The sequence below is a fragment of the Sander lucioperca genome, chromosome 1, assembly GCF_008315115.2.
Source record: "Sander lucioperca isolate FBNREF2018 chromosome 1, SLUC_FBN_1.2, whole genome shotgun sequence".
NCBI classification, from domain to species: Eukaryota; Metazoa; Chordata; class Actinopteri; order Perciformes; family Percidae; genus Sander; species Sander lucioperca.
In genome coordinates this window covers 11,718,142-11,741,421 of record NC_050173.1, presented here as the reverse complement: position 1 = coordinate 11,741,421, position 23,280 = coordinate 11,718,142, and the positions used below count along the sequence as shown (strand labels likewise).

Below are 23,280 nucleotides of genomic sequence, written 5' to 3'. Positions count from 1 at the left end.
TACTACTTGTTGTCTGGAGTTTGAACCTTCAGGGTTGAAAGCACTTAATTGTAAGTCGCTTTGGATAAAAGCGTCAGCTAAATGACATGTAATGTAATGTAATGTTGTAGGCATTAAAACTCTTAGCATCTCTGATATTCAATACACAGACCCATCCCTGCATGTGCTGTTGTCATCTCTCCACTAATGGACTCCTCTTCTCCTCAGGGTGGCAGAGAAGGAAAGCGTCAACAAGATGTCTCTCCACAACCTGGCAACGGTGTTTGGTCCGACCTTGCTGAGGCCTTCCGAGAAGGACAGCAAGATCCCTGCTAACCCCACCCAACCCATCAGTATGGGGGACAGCTGGTCGCTGGAAGTCATGGCACAGGTAAGCCACACATATCTTCTTCTGGCATTTTTATCTTTACATTTTGTGAAGCTTTTTTTTCTAAAACAAAAGATGCTCCGCTAGCTGCACGGTTGAACAACTGAAACCCAATTTGTCTCTCTTCCTTTTCCTATCTCCTTGCAGGTCCAGGTGTTGCTGTATTTCCTCCAGCTGGAAACGATCCCTACCCCAGACAGTAAACGACAGAGCATCCTCTTCTCCACTGAAGTATAGAGCTAACGTTGACTCTGCCGACCTGATGATTTGACCATGAAGGAGTGAAAAAGAGACAGTGGCTCAAAGTGAGCCTATAGTAGTATGTTTTTGAATTGACTGACCAGATTCCGTTAGGATCTCAGCTGGAAAGGATAGTCTGTGGCAATGCCTGCCCCCCCTCAAACACAAGAGGGCGCCATTGGACCTCTGAAGCTCAGAGGATGCGAGGTCCTTCCATTTATATGTCATTACCTGATATTTAATATGATTTCTTCTACCTTTAGTGATGATGTAGGTACGTCTGCCATCTAAATTTTGTCACCATGCTCTTTTTTGGTCTTAACATTGAACCTTTACAGCGTGTAGACAGTTGTGGTTTATAAACAACATCAAGAAGTTATCAAAATCAATCCATAAGAGAACAAAATATGTCTTTCTTGATTCTTCAATTAGTTTGCCAACAAATCAGAAATTCCATCTACCTTTGTGTTTGGGCATTGTTCTCAATCTGTGTTTATTTTGGACAATCATCAGCTCAAGAATCCTGCAAAATATGTTTGTTCATCTCAAACATTGCAACATGTCCTGTTGAGGAAAATTCTAACCGTGTCTTACATAAACTCGCGCATTGTTTCTGAGAAAGACAAGAGGAGACATTTGTGCTGTTTGTGGCAGTTTAAAAAATCCAGAGCTGCCATGATACTGTTTTTTCTTCTTTGTGTCAGGAAGCACCTGTTATGTTAAAGTGTTTACAACGTAAACAAACCCCGTTGGAGTCAAAGACAAAGCTCTAATAGGAACTGTAAGAGAAACAAAAGGAACCTGGATGAATAGTAATATACTGCAATCTGACTGCCTGCGGTTTTTCGCGATCATAAAAGCAAATTTCCTCTATTTGTGTTGTTTGTATGTCAAGTCTTCACCTCGAAAATATCCAGGAAGCAATATATTTTCTAACATAGGAATTGTCAACAAAAATGTCCTTCTTACTGTAACATAGGACATCTGGCCAAATTTTTTTTCATTTGTTTGTATCTAGGAGAAAAAGGAAGCAGTTGTAATTACAGATACAGCATTGTACATAATCTTAAAGTTGTATTTTTTTCTTTCTTTTTGTTTAACAGTATAATCATTGTTGCTATTATTGTAATTTATTTTGGGGGCCTGGGAGGGAGAAATCAGTTAGTTTTTCTAAGTCAACTTTTTTTTCTGTTTGATTAAGAAAGTGGTAGGTCTTAGCCTTGATTTCAAGTCTTGCGGTAAATAAGCAGGATTTAGCCTTGTTCGTATAGAAACTACTCAGCTGTTCTGTCCAGCCTATCGATTATTCATTTAGATATTATTATGAAGGTAACACACACATTGTAGTTTCATACTGTATGCTGCTGTGGAAAAAGGCACAAGCTCTTTAACTGCTGGGTGTTCCTCGGCAAAACGTCTCAAATCCTGAGAATCGCGCCTGTCTAGTGTAGACATTATGCAATGTCATAATAGAGCACACACACTCGCACACATATGACATTGTTTCTTTTTGTACCATTTAATCTGTGGCTGCAGATGTGCACTCCTGCAATGTTAGAACTACTGTATTACAATTCAAGTGACCTGAGCACTCAACATTTATGTCCACTGAAGAGCATATCTGTTGTTTTTAATGAAGGAATATTGTTTTGTCTCATCTTCTCCTGACATCTTTTTTTATTTATCTCATGCATATGGCGAAATGTCCTACTAATTCGTTGTCCCTTTAACTGTTCTTCATCCCGTTACCCCTGAAGGTGTTCAACTCAATGGCCAATTTAAAAGAAATCTCATCATTTGTTGATTCTAAAATTGCATATTTCTCATTTTAATTTCTGTGTCCTTGATTTAACATGCAGGCATGTTTTATGGATTTTTAATTTTTTTGGTCTATGGTTATTGCTGTCTTGTTCACAAATGTGTCATCATAGACTTTGGGATGTTGGTAACTAACTTGTGAGTATCTGGTTTACATTATTACAGCATGTCCTTTTCTGGCAAATTAAAATTTGTATGAACCTATCGTTTAAGGGTAAATTTCATGGTTGGTTTCCCATATATATCTTCAGTATAAAACTAGCTAACTGACCAGTTTAGTGAATCTGATAAGGGCTTGTGTGTGGCTGTGTCCATGTTTAAGATAACATAGGTGAGGGCACATATGAGTAAATGTTATAACGCATTTTAAGTTCTTAACATAATTGTCTTTAGACTTTCAAAAGCAAGAGGAGGCTTTCCTTTTGGATACATATCAGCTCTCTAAATGTTAACACTCATATGCACATGACAATATGAACTTAAACACCATTATTGTATCAACCCCATAAATAACAATGTTGAGATTTCTCTTCATGCCTTCAGTCCCACTTGTATGTACTTCCACAAAGTTTGCCCTACTGTAGCATGCACACATTGTTTCCTCATCTATATGTTAGTATATGAGACAGAAAATGAATCCACCATTCGTCTGTCATCTTTATAATAAGTCCCGATTGCCTACACTCTTCTACCCTATCGTGCCTCGACACTTTTTGTTTAGCGCGATATTCTGAAACATTGTTAAGTCTCCTGTTGCCTTTGCTGTGGACAGCCACACTCCTTTCATCTCTTAAAGACTAAGACAGGACCTTAACCTTAAGCATGGTCTTAGCTCATACTGTACATGCCCGTTCTACTTGCCCCCTTCATCTGACTGTGTGGCTGGAATTCAAACTGTGTTAGCGTCAGTCTTAATGGGACAAAGGACAGAATTTCTTGCCCAACATGTCCTTGTTTTGGCTCTTAAAGTTTCTACTCCTTTAATGCCTTTTATTCTTATTTATTTATGCTTTGTCCCTGTTTGGTATAAGAAGGTCTACTGGATCTATTTATTTGTGATATAATATTATCTAAAGCAAAATTAATGTTAGAGAAATGGTCTTTATATGGTGTGCTTTCTTTGGGATAATACAAGTCTTATGTTGCAGTCTGTTTATCAAACATCCTGTTAAAGTTGCAACTGTTTGTCACTATTTTGTCCCTTATCACAACCACTGTGTACAACCACAAACACCGGATTGAACACCCCCCCCCCTGCATTGTCGGCTCATCTCTGTAAGTTAGATGTGGTGTACACCAGACTGGCCACTGTGATTGTTTAGCTATCTGCTTTAGATAACTGAATAGCAGATGCAGGATCTTGTCCATTTCAATGGTAGATCCTGTGAGTTCACGCAACTCAATATTCTCTTTCGTTTCCATGGAGTTGTATGATATGTATTATACTAGAGAGTACATTATTTGGTTTCCGTTTTATTTATTGTGGCGTCCGCTGACGTATGGTCATTAACGGTTGAGCCGGTACGCCTCTAGTCTCTTTAAAAAGCCAAGCTGTCAGTATGTGGTAGAGGAGAAAAGAGTCTTTATATTGCTCTGAAAACTGCATTTTTTTTGGTCTGTTGATTGTCAGTGTAACTGCATGTACCCTCCATAACCTCAATCCCTCTGTACATGATAAAGTAAATACAATAATTAATTGTTCTGTGGAATAGCGTGAAGATATGGAACATATTGCTCTATATGAAAGTTACAAATTTACATTTATTGTACATGACTCTGGTAATTATCACATTTCCATGCTATAGTTAAGACTTTCAAATGACTCTGCTGCCACTTCTACGACATCAAACTGACTTTAAATTAGACAACGTCAACCTTTGGAAATATGCTAGTTTGGTTTTATTCGACACATAACGTAAAGCTGAGGAAGAGACTTGCCTACCAACCACAACACACTTTCTCTTTTTAACTTCCTCAATTTTTTGAACTCTTGTTCCTGTTCAATATTCAATGTTCTGCTTGTAGAACTGTAAAAATGAATACTGTATTCTGAGGGCAAACATGTTTGGAAGGCATTTGCAGCCTATGTTTGTACACAAAAATGTTAAATAAACTCTCCTTGTATCTACACAGAATGACAGATCTGTTTAAATTTGAGATTGCAGGTAGCTCCTTAGGTGAAAACTATGACATGATGGACTTAGCACGAATGCAATAAAAGTTTTACTTAGTTGATTCTCCCTGATGTTCACATTAACCACATCCATGTCCATTATAAAAAAGTGCATACATTATATTATCTAAGCAGGGACACACAAGACGCCATGTGCATTTCAAAGACAATGAATAATAAATCTGATATAGAAATGACAAATTGAAATTATTCTAAATATATAAACTTGCAAGCAAACTTTTGGAAATGCTTCATGTGTTCTCTGTTTCGGAAAGGTACAACTTAAAAGGTAGCTATACTCTTCTTTAACTTGTTTTAGATACATATAAATATATTATTGTTGTCAACAAAACCGGGAAATATATTTATATAAGCTTTCATTTGTTTCAATATATTAAAGCATGCAAACGTTGGATGCAATGAATGATGGATAATCCTAATCATGAGGTGTGTAAAGAGCTGTGATGATTCAATGTGATACAGCCCAATATTGGCAGATGGGGCACTGCACATGATTGCAGCCCTTATTTTATGAACTTAACAAAGAAAGTTACATACACTAGGCTCGCTTTAACCCCCCCCCCCCCCCATGTCCTACCACCATCTGTAGGACATGGGGGGCTTGGGTGAAATATGCATAGCGAATAAGATTTTTAACCACACAGCAAACAGCGTCCAGTCCCATTTGTGATAGAGTACGGCAGTGTTGGTAAATGATGCACAGTATTTGCAGTTTCTCTTATGCTGTTCAGTAGATACATAATTCTTTGGATAGGTCTAAGCCATCTCCTTCATTGATAAAATCAGTGAAGACACAATAGCTGCCATTCATTTAGAGCAAGCAAAGAACAGGATATACAGGTACTTGGTGCAGTCTCACCACACTTTGAGTGCATTTCAGCACTTAACCTTAAGGTATAAAAACAGTTTCCTCATATTTGACTGCGTGTGCATTTTTATGCACAGCCTCATTTACACTAAACCAAACAAGGTGCGTGGTGGAGGGTGTGCACATGGACTCAGAACGGACTTTCTCGCGTTCTTAATGGCTGACATATCCAAAATGTGAAACTCAATATATCAAAGTAATAATGTAATCCTTACACACAGCCTCTCTCTCTCTCTCTCTCTCTCTCTCTCTCTCTCTCTCTCTCTCTCTCTCTCTCTCTCTCTCTCTCTCTCTCTCTCTCTCTCTCTCTCTCTCTCTCTCACACACACACACACACACACACACACACGTGTTTTTCCTGTCGCAGCGACAGTGCGCACCTTCAAACTTCTCCTGACAAAGCAAACATGAGCAGCGGTGTCATATCAGAGGATATACCACATTTGTTGCTTCATTCAGTGTGTTTTTTCACTACATGTAAGTTTACTGGGGTAAACTCATCAACTACTGTGTTCTTTAACTTTCTAATGTGCGCTTCCGCCAACATCTGAACATCTGAACATGTGGATTGGGTGGAAAGATTTCTTATTTTCACAATAATAAAAAGGTAAGAAATGTCGTTTTCTGCTTGTTCAGGCTGTTTTATATGTGTTTGTCAATTGATGCTTGCATAGTTTTCTAACACCAGTAGTAAGAGCTTAACAGGTGTTTTGATCAATAATCTATGGCATAACGACTGTGTTTTATAAATTGATGGTCAATTGTTGGTTATTTTAACTTAAACTATGGAAGCTTTCACTGTTAGAATTGTGGAGTTTTATGACAATGAATTGATGAATTAGATGGTTGAAGTAAAAAAAAAAAAAAAGAAGCATACATACATAATAATGCATAAGCACTGTAATGACTAATAATTAGAGTGTGTGTATTCATCTCAGTTTGTGGAAAGGTTTGATTGCAGCCCTTATTTTATGAACTTAACAAAGAAAGTTACATACACTAGGCTCGCTTTAACCCCCCCCCCCCCCCATGTCCTACCACCATCTGTAGGACATGGGGGGCTTGGGTGAAATATGCATAGCGAATAAGATTTTTAACCACACAGCAAACAGCGTCCAGTCCCATTTGTGATAGAGTACGGCAGTGTTGGTAAATGATGCACAGTATTTGCAGTTTCTCTTATGCTGTTCAGTAGATACATAATTCTTTGGATAGGTCTAAGCCATCTCCTTCATTGATAAAATCAGTGAAGACACAATAGCTGCCATTCATTTAGAGCAAGCAAAGAACAGGATATACAGGTACTTGGTGCAGTCTCACCACACTTTGAGTGCATTTCAGCACTTAACCTTAAGGTATAAAAACAGTTTCCTCATATTTGACTGCGTGTGCATTTTTATGCACAGCCTCATTTACACTAAACCAAACAAGGTGCGTGGTGGAGGGTGTGCACATGGACTCAGAACGGACTTTCTCGCGTTCTTAATGGCTGACATATCCAAAATGTGAAACTCAATATATCAAAGTAATAATGTAATCCTTACACACAGCCTCTCTCTCTCTCTCTCTCTCTCTCTCTCTCTCTCTCTCTCTCTCTCTCTCTCTCTCTCTCTCTCTCTCGCTCTCTCTCTCTCTCTCTCTCTCTCTCTCTCTCTCTCACACACACACACACACACACACACACACACACACACACGTGTTTTTCCTGTCGCAGCGACAGTGCGCACCTTCAAACTTCTCCTGACAAAGCAAACATGAGCAGCGGTGTCATATCAGAGGATATACCACATTTGTTGCTTCATTCAGTGTGTTTTTTCACTACATGTAAGTTTACTGGGGTAAACTCATCAACTACTGTGTTCTTTAACTTTCTAATGTGCGCTTCCGCCAACATCTGAACATCTGAACATGTGGATTGGGTGGAAAGATTTCTTATTTTCACAATAATAAAAAGGTAAGAAATGTCGTTTTCTGCTTGTTCAGGCTGTTTTATATGTGTTTGTCAATTGATGCTTGCATAGTTTTCTAACACCAGTAGTAAGAGCTTAACAGGTGTTTTGATCAATAATCTATGGCATAACGACTGTGTTTTATAAATTGATGGTCAATTGTTGGTTATTTTAACTTAAACTATGGAAGCTTTCACTGTTAGAATTGTGGAGTTTTATGACAATGAATTGATGAATTAGATGGTTGAAGTAAAAAAAAAAAAAAAGAAGCATACATACATAATAATGCATAAGCACTGTAATGACTAATAATTAGAGTGTGTGTATTCATCTCAGTTTGTGGAAAGGTTTGTGTGATCAGTGCTGAAGCCTTTTCCTCATCTCTTGATATCTATTACACACAACATGCCCTGTAGTGATTGTTCAGAATTGGCTCAGCTGATGTTTCTGTTGTCCTATCTGTTCCTGTTATCAGGAGTCTACAATAATGATGTCAGTGCCTCGCTCATTAGTTACACACACAGTGATTTTGCCAATAGTAATACAGCAGCTTTTCCCTTTTTGTTTGTTTTCCCTCTGACTTTGGTGGAGCTGAGCTGGTACACTGATTGATAGATAGGGCAGACAGATCCCCACCAGCAGGATGTGTATGTTCTTTTCACTTCCTCCAAGGCTTCTAGGCCCATATAGCCACGATCAGAATAAAGGGGAATAGTTTGTGTCAAAGCAGCCAACTGGAAGAAGGTTAAGCAAGAGGGGCCCGCCATATGATAGCTTATGTTGTAATTTATAAACTGAAGCGTTGGGGAAAAGCTATGTGAGTTATTTATGTTTTCTCTTTGAAATTGTTTTCTTTTTCTTGTGCAGGTTCAGAAACTTTTTCAGCCTCTTGAGGTCTTAAAAAAAAACAACTAATTGACTGGACGCCGGATAAACACACTGAATAAAGCCTGGTTTTTAAATTCCTTTGGTCTGTGAGAAGATTTCAGCAGCGAAACAATAGAGGAAAAGTAGAACATTGGTCCGATGTAGCCTACATGCCAAGCAGGATCACTGCTGGTGGAGCTAAAGGGTCATATGTGGCCAACAGAGGAAGATTAATCAAAGAACAACCTGTGGAGCGAAGCAAATGGTTGTTTTTCATTATTGTTAGATGGTTTAAAATAATTAAAAAAATGAAAATATGTCTAAAATATACATTAACATGAATCCAAAATACTATTAGTAAAGATAATTATTTTTGAATGTACACAACACTGATGATAGGCTTACTGGCCTACAGCTAAGGTAGCCATAAGTCAGCCATCCACAGATACAGTTTAGCTTAAAGCTTTAGTGCGTGACATTTTGATATTTATGAACGTCCGTTACATTCAAGCCAAATGAGTTGATACAAAGCTAATTAAGACTATCAGCTCCACATAACTCTCTCTGTATTTCTCAGTATGGCTATGTTCAGAAGATTATGTCGTCCGGTGATTTTCCCGCACAGAAAATCGAGTGAAGATTATTACCTCTTCTGAAGAGTCCATCATGTTTTTTAATCCTCTGTGTCCTCCTTGGTTACAAGCAACTGTGTGAAGGGGAGCGTGGGGGTGGTGCGCGGTCACGTAAGGCTTGTATCATGTGGACGCGCTGACAGTTTTGTTGCCATTACTTAGAATTCCTCATGGGGGAGACAGACAGAGACAGAGAAACTACGCACTTTAGCTTTAAGGATTTAATGTGCCACATTTTAACATTAAAAACATGATGTATAAATATATGAATATGGCAGCAATTTTATTTTAAAAGCTTGGTATTGTATGCACCATAAAAATGTATGTATAAAGGATTTAGGCCGCCCTACACATTATTGAAGGTGTAATATGCAACTCAATTGTATAAAATATATGTGGTCAGGGGTCCCTGCTCCGTCTCTTTTTCAGCTAAGGGGTCCTTGGCCTGAAAAACGTTGAAGACCCCTGATATAGAGGAATTTAGCTAAATAACCTGAAAAAAACACAGCAAAGATAGCTTAACAAAATGTTGGTACAATAGCTTTCAAATTTATAGGTGGTTTAATTTGTGTAGTTATCAGTGAATTTGGAGGAAAGCATGTCAGTGACGGGAATGATTAGCGTGTGGAAGGGTTTTGGGAAACTTTTCCTGAAATAAAAGGTGCATTGTTGGACTGTCTGCTTTGGCCCTGCATGGAAAACAAACTGCACTCCTGTCTTTTAAAGATAGATGGCTTTTCTAACCTGTGTGTGTGTGTGTGTGTGTGTGTGTGTGTGTGTGTGTGTGTGTGTGTGTGTGTGTGCGCGTGTGTGTGTGTGTGTGTGTGTGTGTGTGTGTGTGTGTGTGTGCGTGTGTGTGTGTGTGTGTGTGTGTGTATTTGTGTGTGTGTGTGTGTGTGTGTGTGTGTGTGTGTGTGTGTATTTGTGTGTGTGTGTGTGTGTGTGTGTGTGTGTGTGTGTGTGTGTGTGTGTGTGTGTTATCTGTTTGTACAGACTAGACTGAGATTGTGTTCTCTCTCTTTCTATTTAGACCACTGCAAAGCGGCGTAGACGGTTGCAGAGACAAAGAGGAAAACTAACTGGTATAGTGTGAGTGACAGTAGAAAGTTAAGTCAGGCTTCACAAGTATTTTGTGGTGTGAACTTCCTGCCTTGGCTGTCCTCCTGTGACACAATCACTCCTCCCTTAAGTTGTGCCAAGAAGGTATTTTGTTTAAAAACAAGTCAAGCAGCTGAATCCGTGGGATGAAAACGCAAAGAAAGCAAAAAAGTGGAAAAAATAACCATGCTGAATTGGTATGACCAGCTAGTCTATATCGGCCTGGAGGTGGTGATCGCTTGCCTGTCTGTGGCTGGGAACGTCCTGGTCTGCTGGGCTGTCTGCCTCAACTCTAACCTGCAGAGCATCACCAACTACTTTGTGGTGTCACTGGCAGTGGCTGATATTACTGTGGGGCTGCTGGCCATTCCCTTCGCTATCACTATTAGGTATCATTACGGTTTTTTATTTCGTTTAAATATTTGTTAATTATCTTTTTTTATAGGACTTCACTTCAGTGTAATCTTCAGACTGGGTTTGATTTAGGGTAATAACTTAAGGAACTTTGCTTTATTAGATTTGCAAGAATGTAATATTGAGGTTTGTTTTACTTGTGATGTTTTCTCTCAATCCACCAGTACCGGCTTCTGTGCCAACTTCTACGGCTGCCTGTTCATCGCTTGCTTCGTCCTCATACTCACTCAGAGCTCCATCTTCAGCCTGCTGGCCATCGCTGTAGACCGCTATATTGCTATCAAGAACCCACTCAGGTGAGAGGAAACAAAAAGGTCACATCGACTGTGCTGAAAACTTAAACCTAGAGACAGCTTTCCCACGCTGTCACTTTCACCAAATTCACTTTTCAGACTGTCCAAATCTCTCTGTGACTTGATGATAGAGCTGCATTTTGTCTTGTAAATAAGATTTTAGCAGAATTAATTTTTATTGGCTGTTGGTTGTGAACTGTTGCACAGTTCCCTTACATTTTACAGTACATTTTCTCACACACAAGTCATAGTGTGGGTAAACCATTAAACGTGAGAGGCATCCAAAGCAGATGTCATGTAGCGAAACACATTGAATTATAGAGATCTAATTCAATTAAAGCTAATCTGGCCGGTTGTGGGCAGACATAGCTATATGTCTCCACGTGCTTTATTAGTTTACTGTTTGTGTGCTGTTGGAGGGACTAAATCTGATGAAGGCTTTGATCATTTCTATCCGTGTGAATCAGTACCATTCAAATGATACTTCTTTAAAATGTCTTGCAGCTTACAATAAAAGGTGTTGTTCATTCTCTCTGCACAAGGCATTTTGACACACCATTGACTCATATTGTTCATCTGTGTGTAACCAAAGCCGCAGCTGCATTCTTTACTCCTGCCATGAGAGGATATTTCATCGAGTAAGCCACAGCAGGTGACGCATTTGCATAAGCAGTTGCATAACAGCTTTTTTGCGTGTCTGTGTGCTCACGCTGGCGCCACACCCCCTGGCACCAAAGATCAGAGAGCTAATAATTCATCAGAGTTATAGGAGACTTAATATAGCCTACTGACCACCACCCTGGCCATAAAAGATCTCAGTCACATCATGGGACAATGTTATCAAGAATACCGTGGTTATTCATGCTGATTTTCTATTTTTATTTCTTTTGTGCATTCCTCATGTCTGCATGAAGCAATCTGCATAATAATGCTGGCAACAAAAAAAACAACAACTAATAACTCGAGGATGGAGCAAAAATTATGAAAAGACTTAATTGAAATGTTGAAAGCAGGGTTTCTTTTTAAATCGGGTTCAGTAGTCTGGATATTAATAGCTCAGATGGCCTGCCACATGTGACTGTGTGCAAGTGGTCATGAATCTGAATTATATATCAGACCCAAAAATACTGTTGATTTTTGTATGTCCTTGTGTCAGTGAAATGGACCAAAGAAAAAATCTTCAACATTATAATATAAAGCTATTGTATATTTAAGTTAACATTATCTTATCAGTGATTTAATTTCTAAAATAAATGTCCTCATCATTTTACTCATGTTAGTAAAATGAATCTTGTGATATTAATATTAGTTGTTTTTGTATTTCACTGCATTGCTCAACAAAATCTCCATAGCTCTGAGCTAACGTCACAGCTTAGAAAAGAAAGAAGTGTGCCGGTAAATGACAGTGCAGGAAGGAATTGCCCTTTATTGCAGATGTATTCACACCCCCTAAGCTGTTTGCAGAGTCATGCAACAACACACATCTCACACTGTGTTTACTCCATCCTTTAGCATGGGAGGGAGGAAGAACATACAAAAATACTGGCATCAAGGCCTTTGTGTTGCTAACAGACCTTTGCAGAATGAATTCAGATATTTAAAACACTTGATATGTGGTTTGTCTTTTATTAGCAGGCAAAGATACTGGAGAGGTTACAGTAAGTATTACTGTAAGTGGTTACAGTGTATTTAAAAGCCAGTAATGCAACAATAAAAATATATATATATATATATATATATATATATATATATATATATATATCTTCAACTCTGGCTTTGGCTTTTTAAATAATTAACGCATTAAGGTTTGAATGCACGACCATTTCCTCCTCATTTAAATAACCAAATATTGACTTTGCCTCATAGGTAAACTATCAAACTGAGATTAGATAAAGCAACTAGCCCTAATGTATCATTGTGCTCTGTTCAACCATTCAGATACCACAGCCTGGTGACAGGACATAGGGCAAAGGGCCTCATTACATTGTGCTGGGTTCTCTCAGTAGGCATCGGCCTGACACCCATGCTCGGCTGGAACAGAGGTAGGAGATTCATTTTGGCAAATATAAACCTGACTTACCCAAGCCTGTAGAAAAACATAAAGGTGCCATCTGTTACATCGTCCACAGGTTTCTGAGGAGATGGTTGGGTTTACATTTTGTTTCATTGTCAGTTGTTTAAAGCCAGAAAATCTGAATTTTGGAAAAGAGTTAATCACAGTAAACCTGATTTAAGCCTCAACGTCCGACATATGAAAATACATGAAAAAGACACTTAAGAAAAATGGGGAAATGCATTTGTATTCTATTTCGAGAGAAAAGTGTTTTCATTCACTTCAATACTGGCAATTACAAGAATCTGGCATTTTCATGTTGGCCTTAATCCAGCTAACCTGGTCTGAAACCCAACCAATGCACATTAACTTGCCATAATTACTGTAAATGAAAAATGTTTTACCATATAGAATTCTTTCTGCTATGGAAAGGACAAATATTTGCTTGACATTATTAAAACATAAAACTGGCAATTAATCACCCTTGGCTCTGTTATGCAGGTTGGAATACCACCGCCGCAATCAACAGCCAAATCTGCCCTGACGGAATGACGGAGTGCCTGTTTGAAGGAGTGGTTACGTTGGACTACATGGTGTATTTCAATTTTTTCGGCTGTGTGCTGGTACCCCTTGTGGTCATGCTGATCATCTATGCCAATATCTTTATGGCTGCTCGGCGTCAGCTCCGGCTGATGGCGCTGAAAGTTGCGCACACACCCGCTCCTGGAGAAATAACGTCTTTGTCGATCTCATCTCGTTCAACCCTGCAGAAGGAAGTGCATGCTGCCAAATCGCTGGCCATCATTGTAGGATTGTTTGCTCTGTGTTGGCTTCCGCTACACATCATCAACTGTTTTAACCACCTGTGTCAGGAATGTGGGCGCGCGCATATATGGTTGATGAACATTGCCATCATCCTCTCCCATGCTAACTCTGTTGTGAATCCCTTCATCTATGCTTATCGCATTCGGGAGTTCAGACAGACCTTTCGGAGGATCCTGCATCAGCACATCCTCAGGCAGAGGGATGACTTTAGGGTTGGGAGTGGTGATGGCAGAAGTGTTGGCAACAGTAGTATCATACAGACTTCCTCCCATACCAGTAGAGAGGGTTCATCAGGTGGCACAGTGGTGAATAACTACATCCTGGACCCCAGTCCTGACCGAACTCCACCAAAAGATGCTCATGAAGCCTCTTGTTATTGGACATCAACGTTAGATGCTGCACCAAGCAGCTGCATACCCAACGGACACCAAATAAAGGGTAGCACCCTTCCAGCAATGCAGCAGCAGCCATGCATCATAGAGGATGGAGTTGAGTCGGTCACACATCTGAGGGGAACGGATGTTTTGGAAGTGAAAGACAGTAAAAGTTGCATTGCTTTTGAGAATGTTCAGGCTCTCTCCCTAAAACAGACTTGGTCTGACCAACAGAGCTTGCAGAAGTCTCATAACAAAGATGTTTAAAATATATTTATACTGCCATAAAACAAAAGAGAGTGCAAACGTGACAATATGTAGAAGGATTAATATGGCCTCAATAAATCAACAGCAACAGCAAATCTGTTTCTGCCAGGGAATATTTTGGCCTGCTTTGTTACTTTTTCTCATCAACCATCTCTGAGTTGGGTCACATCTCCAAGCAAACAACAGAATTTGTCAAAAGCAAGTGGACGTTTAAAATGGGCTGATAATAACATTTTCTTGACATGCAGTCCAATTACATCTATGTGTTCGTTTTCCAAGATAAATCTCCCTTTTTTTTTTAGGTTGCATGCCTTTTAAACAATGTACACACAAAGACAAAGCAATACAGAAAACATTGCTTTATCAACTGTACTGTATCTTGCAATGCGTTTTTAACAGACTTTAAAGGAGAACTCCGGGCAATGTTTGCGTTAATCTTGATCGCTATACTTTTTTGAATACTGTCTATAGCAAAAACCACGAGCCGAATTGGTGCTAGCAACATGGAGCTTCTGTAGCTAATGCCCAGAGCTCCCGTTAGCTAAAACGGCAGTTATGGGGGCATAAGCTAAAGAGTGCCTTTGTGCCTCTTAACAGACTCAAAATGCTATTAAAATGTCTGTGCAACACGAACAGGGCCCTTACATGACAACAAGATGCGTTTAGCAACTTAGCCATTGTTGAAATTCACATACCCTGTTAGCTGCAAGCTGCCGTCTGGGATGAGTGAGTGTGTTCAGCCAGGCTTCGGTAATAATCATCACGCTGCAGTCCCGTGTGTATTTGTAACATAAATATCCATTTAGTGTGCAATCCATCTGGCGTTGTTGAGTAGGAGTCTTGTCCGTGTCGATCGTTGTGGTTTCCTTAGCCGGACTAGCATTCCCCGTCGGCGTCCCTGCCTCTGCTTCCTCCCCGCCCTCCTGGTTTCACGTGGCCGACAACAATCCAACGAGCGCCCGCTGGTCTGGTGGATGTCTTCCAGAAGACCGTTCAAGCCTTCGCTGCGAAAAATTGTATTTTATTTCCCCCTCAAAAATAGGTAATTGAGCACTGTAGTGGTTATGACCATATTAGTGACTATGCTACATGGAAACGGACCAAATTATGTTTGGGTCCTGTACAGTAAAATAGTGTTTTAGACGGCTAGCTGTAGTATCGCTAAGTCCCGTGGGAATTCAGTTGTAGCAGGAAAAAGGTAAAGAGTAGTGTGCAGGTTGGAGGAGCGTAGTGTGTGAAGAGTGAAGATCGGAGTTGTTCACAAGGGAAGAAGTTTGGAGTAACGTAACTGGAGAATATAGAAGATACTGAACACATGGAAGAGGCGTTTGAGTTTGATGGTCGTCCTTATTTATTCGAACCCGAGTATACAGACGAAGAACTAGCATCACAGTTGGAAAGAACGAGACAGACAGAGGGGCAACTGGCAGATGAAGCATCTGCTTCAAGGACACAGATTTCGGGCAACTGGTGGTGTTTGTGTGGGTGTTGTGACCCAATACCTACCGAGGAAGAAAGCCTGTGCTGTAAAGAGTGGGATCTCATACAGCCAGGTAACGAAAACTGTGTCACATGTACAGAGGAATTTGCTATTTACCTTTTTCCTGCTACAACTGAATTCCCACGGGACTTAGCGATACTACAGCTAGCCGTCTAAAACACTATTTTACTGTACAGGACCCAAACATAATTTGGTCCGTTTCCATGTAGCATAGTCACTAATATGGTCATAACCACTACAGTGCTCAATTACCTATTTTTGAGGGTGAAATAAAATACAATTTTTCGCGGCGAAGGCTTGAACGGTCTTCTGGAAGACATCCACCAGACCAGCGGGCGCTCGTTGGATTGTTGTCGGCCGCGTGAAGCCAGGAGGGCGGGGAGGAAGCAGAGGCGGGGAGGAAGCAGAGGCAGGGACGCCGGCCGGGCATGCTAGTCCAGCTAAGGAAACCACAACGATCGACACGGACAAGACTCCTACTCACCAACGCCAGATGGATTGCACACTAAATGGATATTTATGTTACAAATACACACGGGACTGCAGCGTGATGATTATTACCGAAGCCTGGCTGAACACACTCACTCATCCCAGACGGCAGCTAGCAGCTAACAGGGTATGTGAATTTCAACAATGGCTAAGTTGCTAAACACATCTTGTTGTCATGTAAGGGCCCTGTTCGTGTTGCACAGACATTTTAATAGCATTTTGAGTCTGTTAAGAGGCACAAAGGCACTCTTTAGCTTATGCCCCCATAACTGCCGTTTTAGCTAACGGGAGCTCTGGGCATTAGCTACAGAAGCTCCATGTTGCTAGCACCAATTCGGCTCGTGGTTTTTGCTATAGACAGTACTCAAAAAAGTATAGCGATCAAGATTAACGTAAACATTGCCCGGAGTTCTCCTTTAAACTGCTTTTTTTTATAAGGTTGCACCAGGTCACCTTTTGTAATGGCCATATGTATTGTTTTTACTCAACAGAGAATTAAAAGTCTTAAATACTTATTAGTTCACTGTTTTTCATCAGCTGAGTTCAATTTCTGCTACAGAACTACAATGAATCAGCTATACATACCACAGACACATACATACGATCATATATGAAGTACCCACAGACTGAAGTATGTCCTTTTAAGAGCAGTAATGAATGGTCTGAATGAACCACAAAACACAGTCCTAACAGACAACTCAGGATAAACAATGATGTTGTTTGAAGGCAAGCATAAGGTGTGCACCATCTCTTGTGTAAAGATCAGTTAAAAAGTAATTTCTCTGGATAGCTACAGCTACAGAACATTTGACTAGTTTCATCAGTGATTTGATCACTGCCAGGCAACATGTGTCTGTTGCTGGTTCAACAACTATGTGACATGTGTGTCAAAGTCACCCAATGTATAGGGTGTATAATGTATAATGTGTAGGTCAGTTACCAACCATCCGAAACAAAGAGCTTGTTTGAGCTATTCAAATATCACTCCATATGCCTGTAGTGTGGTTACTTTCAGAGTCAGGCTTGCACAAATAGACAACATAAAAAACACACATGTACACACACGCGCATGCACGCACACACACACACACACACACACACACACACACATACACACACATGCGCACACACACACACACACACGCACACACGCACACATGCACACACACACACACACGCACGCACACACACACACACACACACACACACACACACATATATACACACACACACACACACACACACACACACACACACACACATACACGTAAAGTATAAACAGATGACCACAGACTACTCAGCAAGAGGTGTTTACAGTAGACTGGCTGCTGACGCCAGTCAATGAGCCTGATGCAATGGAAATTAAATGCAGGTTCATTTGATGATGTCTTTTATTATGCCATTACGCTTTCTCTTTCCTCATTAAAAAGCCCTCACAGTGTGGGAAAGGCCTGCATTAAGATACAGTTACATGTCTTAAAGCAATCTCAGAGACATGTCTCCAGGAATAAACATATGGGTATGTATCTAGCTTGTGTACTGTATGCCTATTCAAAAACTATGCATATCAGTTATACTTTATGATCATGCCCAGGGGTATTAAAATGAATAAAGCAATTTCACTTTAATGCTTTGTTTCTTTTGTGCTATTTTGTGGGGTTATGAAAAATATGTGGTTATGGATAATTCAAGCATGAATCATTTTATCATAATAAAAAAAACATGTCCTGACAGCATACAATACAGTGGGCATCTTTATAGAACGCCATAGACCTGTAGTAATAAATTACTATATGGGAACCATGACATTGGCATGCAAAGTTTTTGCGTGCCATTTTGATAGTACAAGCAAATTAGCAGAATAACTTTTTTTAAAAGTTTTTTTAAGGATTCTCTTTGTGATCTCTCTCAGGCTAATATGCAGTGGAGACATGGACCCACAACATACAGAAAACATCTGGTGTCTAAAATCTAGTGAGAGACCACGCTGGAGGAAAATAAAAAACGTGAATGCCCTATGTAGTTATTTTAATTTTATTATTTTAATAAATGTAGACTATTGCATCTGTGATGTTAGTGTATTTAGGAGGTTGTTGGTTTACATGGATATTTATGCATAGACTGCCTAAATTCTTTTAACTGTGTTCCTCTTGAGAATAAATCTATTACAGTTTTTTCCATCTGCTTACACACAAAATCTTTTCATGTCACACGATTTTTTAAACCTCTCACTCAAAGTGCAAAACTACACAGCAAATCTCCAAAACCATAAGCTATTTCTCAGCCTTTCACTCAGTTTTCAATTGCATAAAACACTTTTTTCAAAACATTACACACAATTCTCTACCTAAGACACAAAAATCTAACAGGAAGTGACTTGCTTTCCTTTTCTAAACACAATCAATCAAAATGCTACACTTATTTACCAGGGCACACACACACTCCTCACATTTGCATAACTGAACACTAACCAATCACTGCTTTAGTATAGGCCTATACAGAGGTCAAAGGTCAGATTACCTGTTTTGAACAATGGATGCCAACAATAGACAGAGAGCAAGGGGAGTAGGAGGGAGGAGATGACAACGAGGAGGAGGAGGAGGAGGAGGAGGAGGAGGAGGAGGAGGAGGAGAAAGAGAGAAGCCCATCTTGAGTAGCTTTACAGTGGCATCCATACTTCAAATCTTCAGAAATGAGAACAGGCATGCAACTATCTAATGACTATTTCAACATTATAAATCAATCAGACTTTGTTTTGCACAAAGTGCATACAATACCCCCCTTTACAGTGCACTTTTCAACCCCTCTCAGCAGATTACTTTCACTCTAGAACATTGTAAATGTAGATATAAGCCTATGAAAGACAAAAGAGCTTTAGATTTAGAACAACAGTGTGTACATGGTATATCCCAAAATTTACTATTATGAAAAAAGTGTTTGCCATTTGATGCAAATGCTTCATTTTGAGATGTGTTTATGGTATTTTGAATGCAGTGTTTCATTTTGAAGGAGATGTGAGGCATTTTGCATTTTGTGTGTGCAGTTTTGGGAATTGTGTGTAGAGTTTTGAAAAAAGGAGACATAGTTTTGAAAACGTGTGTAAGCAGTTGGAAAAAACTGTAAAACACTTGCTGTATGATTATAGAAAAGACCAAGGGTCAGGCAAACAGAGCTTTAGTCCTCTGGCAAAACACCAGGCAGACTTTCCATAAGCACCTTACAAACCAGAATAATAATCAGAATCAGAATCAGCTTTAATGGCCAAGTGTACACACAGACAAGGAATTTGACTCCTGTTTGTTGTTGCTCTCAATGTACATACACAGAGTGGACATACAGCTAAAACAAAGACAGCAAGCTGAACAAAGATATACATTTGTCTGTTATGTACATATATAAGTATGATCGTAAAAAAGTGTGTAAGCATATACACATAGAGACAATAGTGCAATGGTGCAGAGTACAAATTATGCTAGAATAAAATATAGAATTATAAATCTAACAGGTTACTTATATACATGAGTAAAGAGTGAAAATATATTAGTGTATGTTTAACAGATATAAATATATATATATATATGAAAAGTGGGTGCTTGGTGTTACAGGGTATTAGAACTATAATTCCATAAACAAATTAGGATTTTTTTCAAAAAGAGGATACTGGTCAAAAATCCAAATCCCACAATGCACCGCGGGATGCCACAGGAAGGACTTCATTGAACCATTGTGGCATTGTGGGTAGGCGGAAAAGGCTCCAAAAGGTACCCGAAAAGCGACAAACGCACGTTGCGCTCTTCAAGAAGGAACAACAAAGTAATCAGTTTTCAAGACAAAATCAAGGTAACCGTCCTAACAGATTGGGCAAAATAGCATTATCACTTAGTTTACCCAGCAGTGGTGTTTGTATGTGTTGCATTTAAGAGCGCATTCATTCAGTCGGGTAATATGGTTCCGCCTGTTTGACAAACTCAAAAGTGTCTTGGTAAAGAATCGAGCGTTAATGTTAGATTAAGTATTTAAATTGCATCAGGCTTTGGTTTGTAGTAACTACTTCAAAATAATGTATGCAGGACTTAACTCTTGTTAGGTAACGTTAGCGTTGTATTGTTGTAGTTCATGGAGGACTAGCGTTAGCTAATATAGCTAATTTAGCTAATGGCTAACGTTAAGTGTCTCTGCTTTTATAAATACATTGGTCATATGTATGAATCACTGCATCCTGCTAAAGGCCTGTGATTAGTATGTAGTAGTTAACTGCAATATTGTAAGCACTAGGTGTTGCTACGTTGTAGACTGATTGGGTATACAGTAACTTTCCAGGGCTAAAGCAGCATAGAGATGGCTAATGCAAATAACGTTAACGTTAATGGATTCGCATAACAATGATTTTCACTGGCCCAATTTGTGGTTTCTCAGTAGTTTAAATAAAATAAAACAATTCATTTCTAAATATATTGAAGTAAAGGTAGATTGTAGAAAATATGTTGGTAACTATTTATTATGGAACAGCAACATGTGTACAACATTTCCTACAATAACGTTGCATGTTTTTTCAGGAAGACAATTGAAAAATGTCTATCGGCGTACCAATCAAAGTCCTGCATGAGGCAGAGGGACACATTGTGACCTGTGAGACCAACACCGGAGAGGTGTACAGGGGCAAGCTGATTGAGGCTGAGGACAACATGAACTGCCAGGTTGGTCCTTGACAATAAATGCTGAATAATAATCATAAATGAAGCTACTCCTTACAGCCTGATTTGCGCACAGTGTTATGACACTTTTTTTTTTCCTTTTCCCTTGCGTGCTCGACTACTTGTACACACATAACTCCGTTTTTGTTGTGAGCCCTTGGGTTTTGAATAATATCACGAGTACCTATACAGAAAGGAAACACTTAGGCCTAATGAGAGTGAGATTTAAGGAGAGTTACAGATTACCCTCATTTTGTCTAACTTTCTTGATGGCTGATGAGTTAGTGTTTCCTACAAATCCACATTAAAAAAAAAAATTGTTTATCCTGACATGAACACCTAATGGAGATCCAAATAAACCCTCCAATATATTGGGTTTAGGTGCACGTATGCTTTTTATATTGACATGTTTTAATGTATTTTATGGATTAAGTGTTACTTCTTTGTGTTCATCTGCTCATTTCCAACATAACTCGGTTTGAAGCTACTAGCTAAATATTTAAGGATTTTGGACCATGAATGAATACAGTTTCTTGTAGAGATGCACCAATTACAACTTTCTAGGCCGATTCCGATTTTCTTTGAGTTAGGCCAGCCGATACTGATTTTAGCCGATTTCATTTTTTCTAACCACTTTACAGCACACACAAATATTTATTTTTTAATAGAACATTTTGCACAGAACATAAGAAATTTTTTGAACAGATAATGGATCACTATAAAATAGAACTATATAAATTACTCCTGGTGTGGGGAAATTCACACACATCTAAAGTGCAATGTTAGAACCATTTCCTTCTTTTCACATCCAATATCCAACAAAAAAAATGTGATTTTGGTTTTTGGTGTCGTCCCTCCACGCCCTACTTTTTCCTTGCAGGTGTTTCATATTGCAAACTTGTTATCTTCTGCACACACGCTGAAGAATTTCCAAACAGCTGACATGTTGCAGGTTAATTCACGAGGTTCCCTACATGTGCGAGAATAGCGTGGACACACGCTTCACACCGTGAGCGGGTACGCGCGACACACGGCGGAAAAGTTGAGAGAAAGGAAAAAGAAACTTTGCTGTTGCGTCCGTGTGTGCGTGAAGAAATGAAAGCAGCAGAGCTGTAGTGTTGAAAGACCAGGATTGTGAACCACTGATTGAAAAGACCTATTGTCAGTGTAAACATGTATGCTTGCACTGCCATATTTAGCCAAGCTGTAGTTTAGATTGAGTTCAGTTTAATTAGTGTTCTCACCTAGCCCTTTCCCTTCTAGCCCGTAAAAAGACTGTCGTTCAACTATGTGATTAACTGTGTTTTCCCCACAGATGTCTAATATAACAGTAACTTATCGTGATGGCCGGGTGGCACAGTTGGAACAAGTCTACATCCGTGGCAGCAAGATCCGCTTCCTGATCTTACCTGACATGTTAAAGAATGCTCCTATGTTAAAGAGTATGAAGAACAAGAACCAGGGATCCGGCGCAGGAAGGGGCAAGGCAGCTATTCTCAAAGCACAAGGTGAGTGGAAGGTTTTTGGACCACCAGTATCTCCCCGGCTATCCTCGGCCGTTTACACATCTGGTCACTTTATTTGTGGAGAAGAACTCAAACATCTCAGGAGAGAAATGCTTTCCACAAATGCTGCCGAATCGATTGAGTTAATGCACTTTAATTGTAGATTGTGTAGAATGTGTTTTTTAAAGATGTACCCAATATTTTGTCCTGTGGGTAATAAGAGTACAAAATTAGACTTGTCTCAACATCTGACAAAACATTCATTTCACGAAGGTAGCTTTTAATATATTTTTACTGTATTGTATCGTACATATGCTTATATTATCCACTTTATGCATATATTAATTTACTTTGTAGATCATCTAGGTGGCAAAATTAGTGAACCAATAGGGATTTCTATATGCTGTCATTTTGATATAATTTGTCCTTTTTTTTTTTTTTTTTCTATCTGCAGTGGCTGCAAGGGGTCGGGGCCGTGGTGGAATGGGACGAGGCAACATCTTCCAGAAGAGGCGATAACTGCTCCATCTTTAAGATTGTTGCATTGTATAGTCTTTTGTTTTGTTTTTTTCAGTTTGTCTTCTTTGAATTGGATATCGTTGGTATTTTTTGCAATCCTGTGCTTTGCAGTTTATTGCTTTACTTTCATTTTTTTATGAAAATAAACATATTTCAATTTGATGTGTCCTGTCCTCTGGTTAACTCAACTTATATATTCTTGGTGACCACTTCTAGTTTGTTTTTCCTCACTCCAGGCCGAATTTGCTTGGCTTTTAAATGGCTACTCTTAATTTGATCACCATAGTTCTCGGCATTCTACCTGCCACAGTTG

At 39.3% G+C, this 23,280-nt stretch overlaps 3 protein-coding genes across 4 annotated transcripts in view; all 3 read left to right on the top strand.

The window, feature by feature from the left end:
• The window catches only part of bcr (BCR activator of RhoGEF and GTPase), an 86,508-nt gene extending 81,948 nt beyond the window's left edge, over window positions 1-4,560 (top strand). The window contains exons 22-24 of one of the 2 annotated variants that reach the window (XR_004101266.2): window positions 208-370; window positions 515-1,016; window positions 1,127-4,560. Coding sequence is in view for 1 of the 2 variants with exons in the window: in XM_031278019.2 (XP_031133879.1) it covers window positions 208-370; window positions 515-604 (253 nt within the window). In the remaining variant the exon portion in view is untranslated. Of the gene's footprint in view, window positions 1-207; window positions 371-514 lie in introns of both variants that reach the window. The other variant, XM_031278019.2, reaches the window with a different exon arrangement.
• A 5,409-nt stretch (window positions 4,561-9,969) lies between these two features.
• adora2ab (adenosine A2a receptor b) lies at window positions 9,970-14,658 on the top strand. Its single transcript, XM_031278107.2, has 4 exons — window positions 9,970-10,422; window positions 10,612-10,743; window positions 12,679-12,782; window positions 13,295-14,658. The coding sequence occupies exons 1-4, from the start codon at window positions 10,220-10,222 to the stop codon at window positions 14,257-14,259; spliced, it is 1,404 nt and encodes a 467-aa protein (XP_031133967.1). The 5' UTR covers window positions 9,970-10,219; the 3' UTR covers window positions 14,260-14,658.
• A 5,265-nt stretch (window positions 14,659-19,923) lies between these two features.
• On the top strand, window positions 19,924-23,129 carry snrpd3l (small nuclear ribonucleoprotein D3 polypeptide, like). The gene is made up of 4 exons (XM_031277817.2): window positions 19,924-20,089; window positions 20,806-20,946; window positions 22,259-22,451; window positions 22,903-23,129. The coding sequence occupies exons 2-4, from the start codon at window positions 20,821-20,823 to the stop codon at window positions 22,965-22,967; spliced, it is 384 nt and encodes a 127-aa protein (XP_031133677.1). The 5' UTR covers window positions 19,924-20,089; window positions 20,806-20,820; the 3' UTR covers window positions 22,968-23,129.
• The last annotated feature ends 151 nt before the right edge of the window (window positions 23,130-23,280 follow it).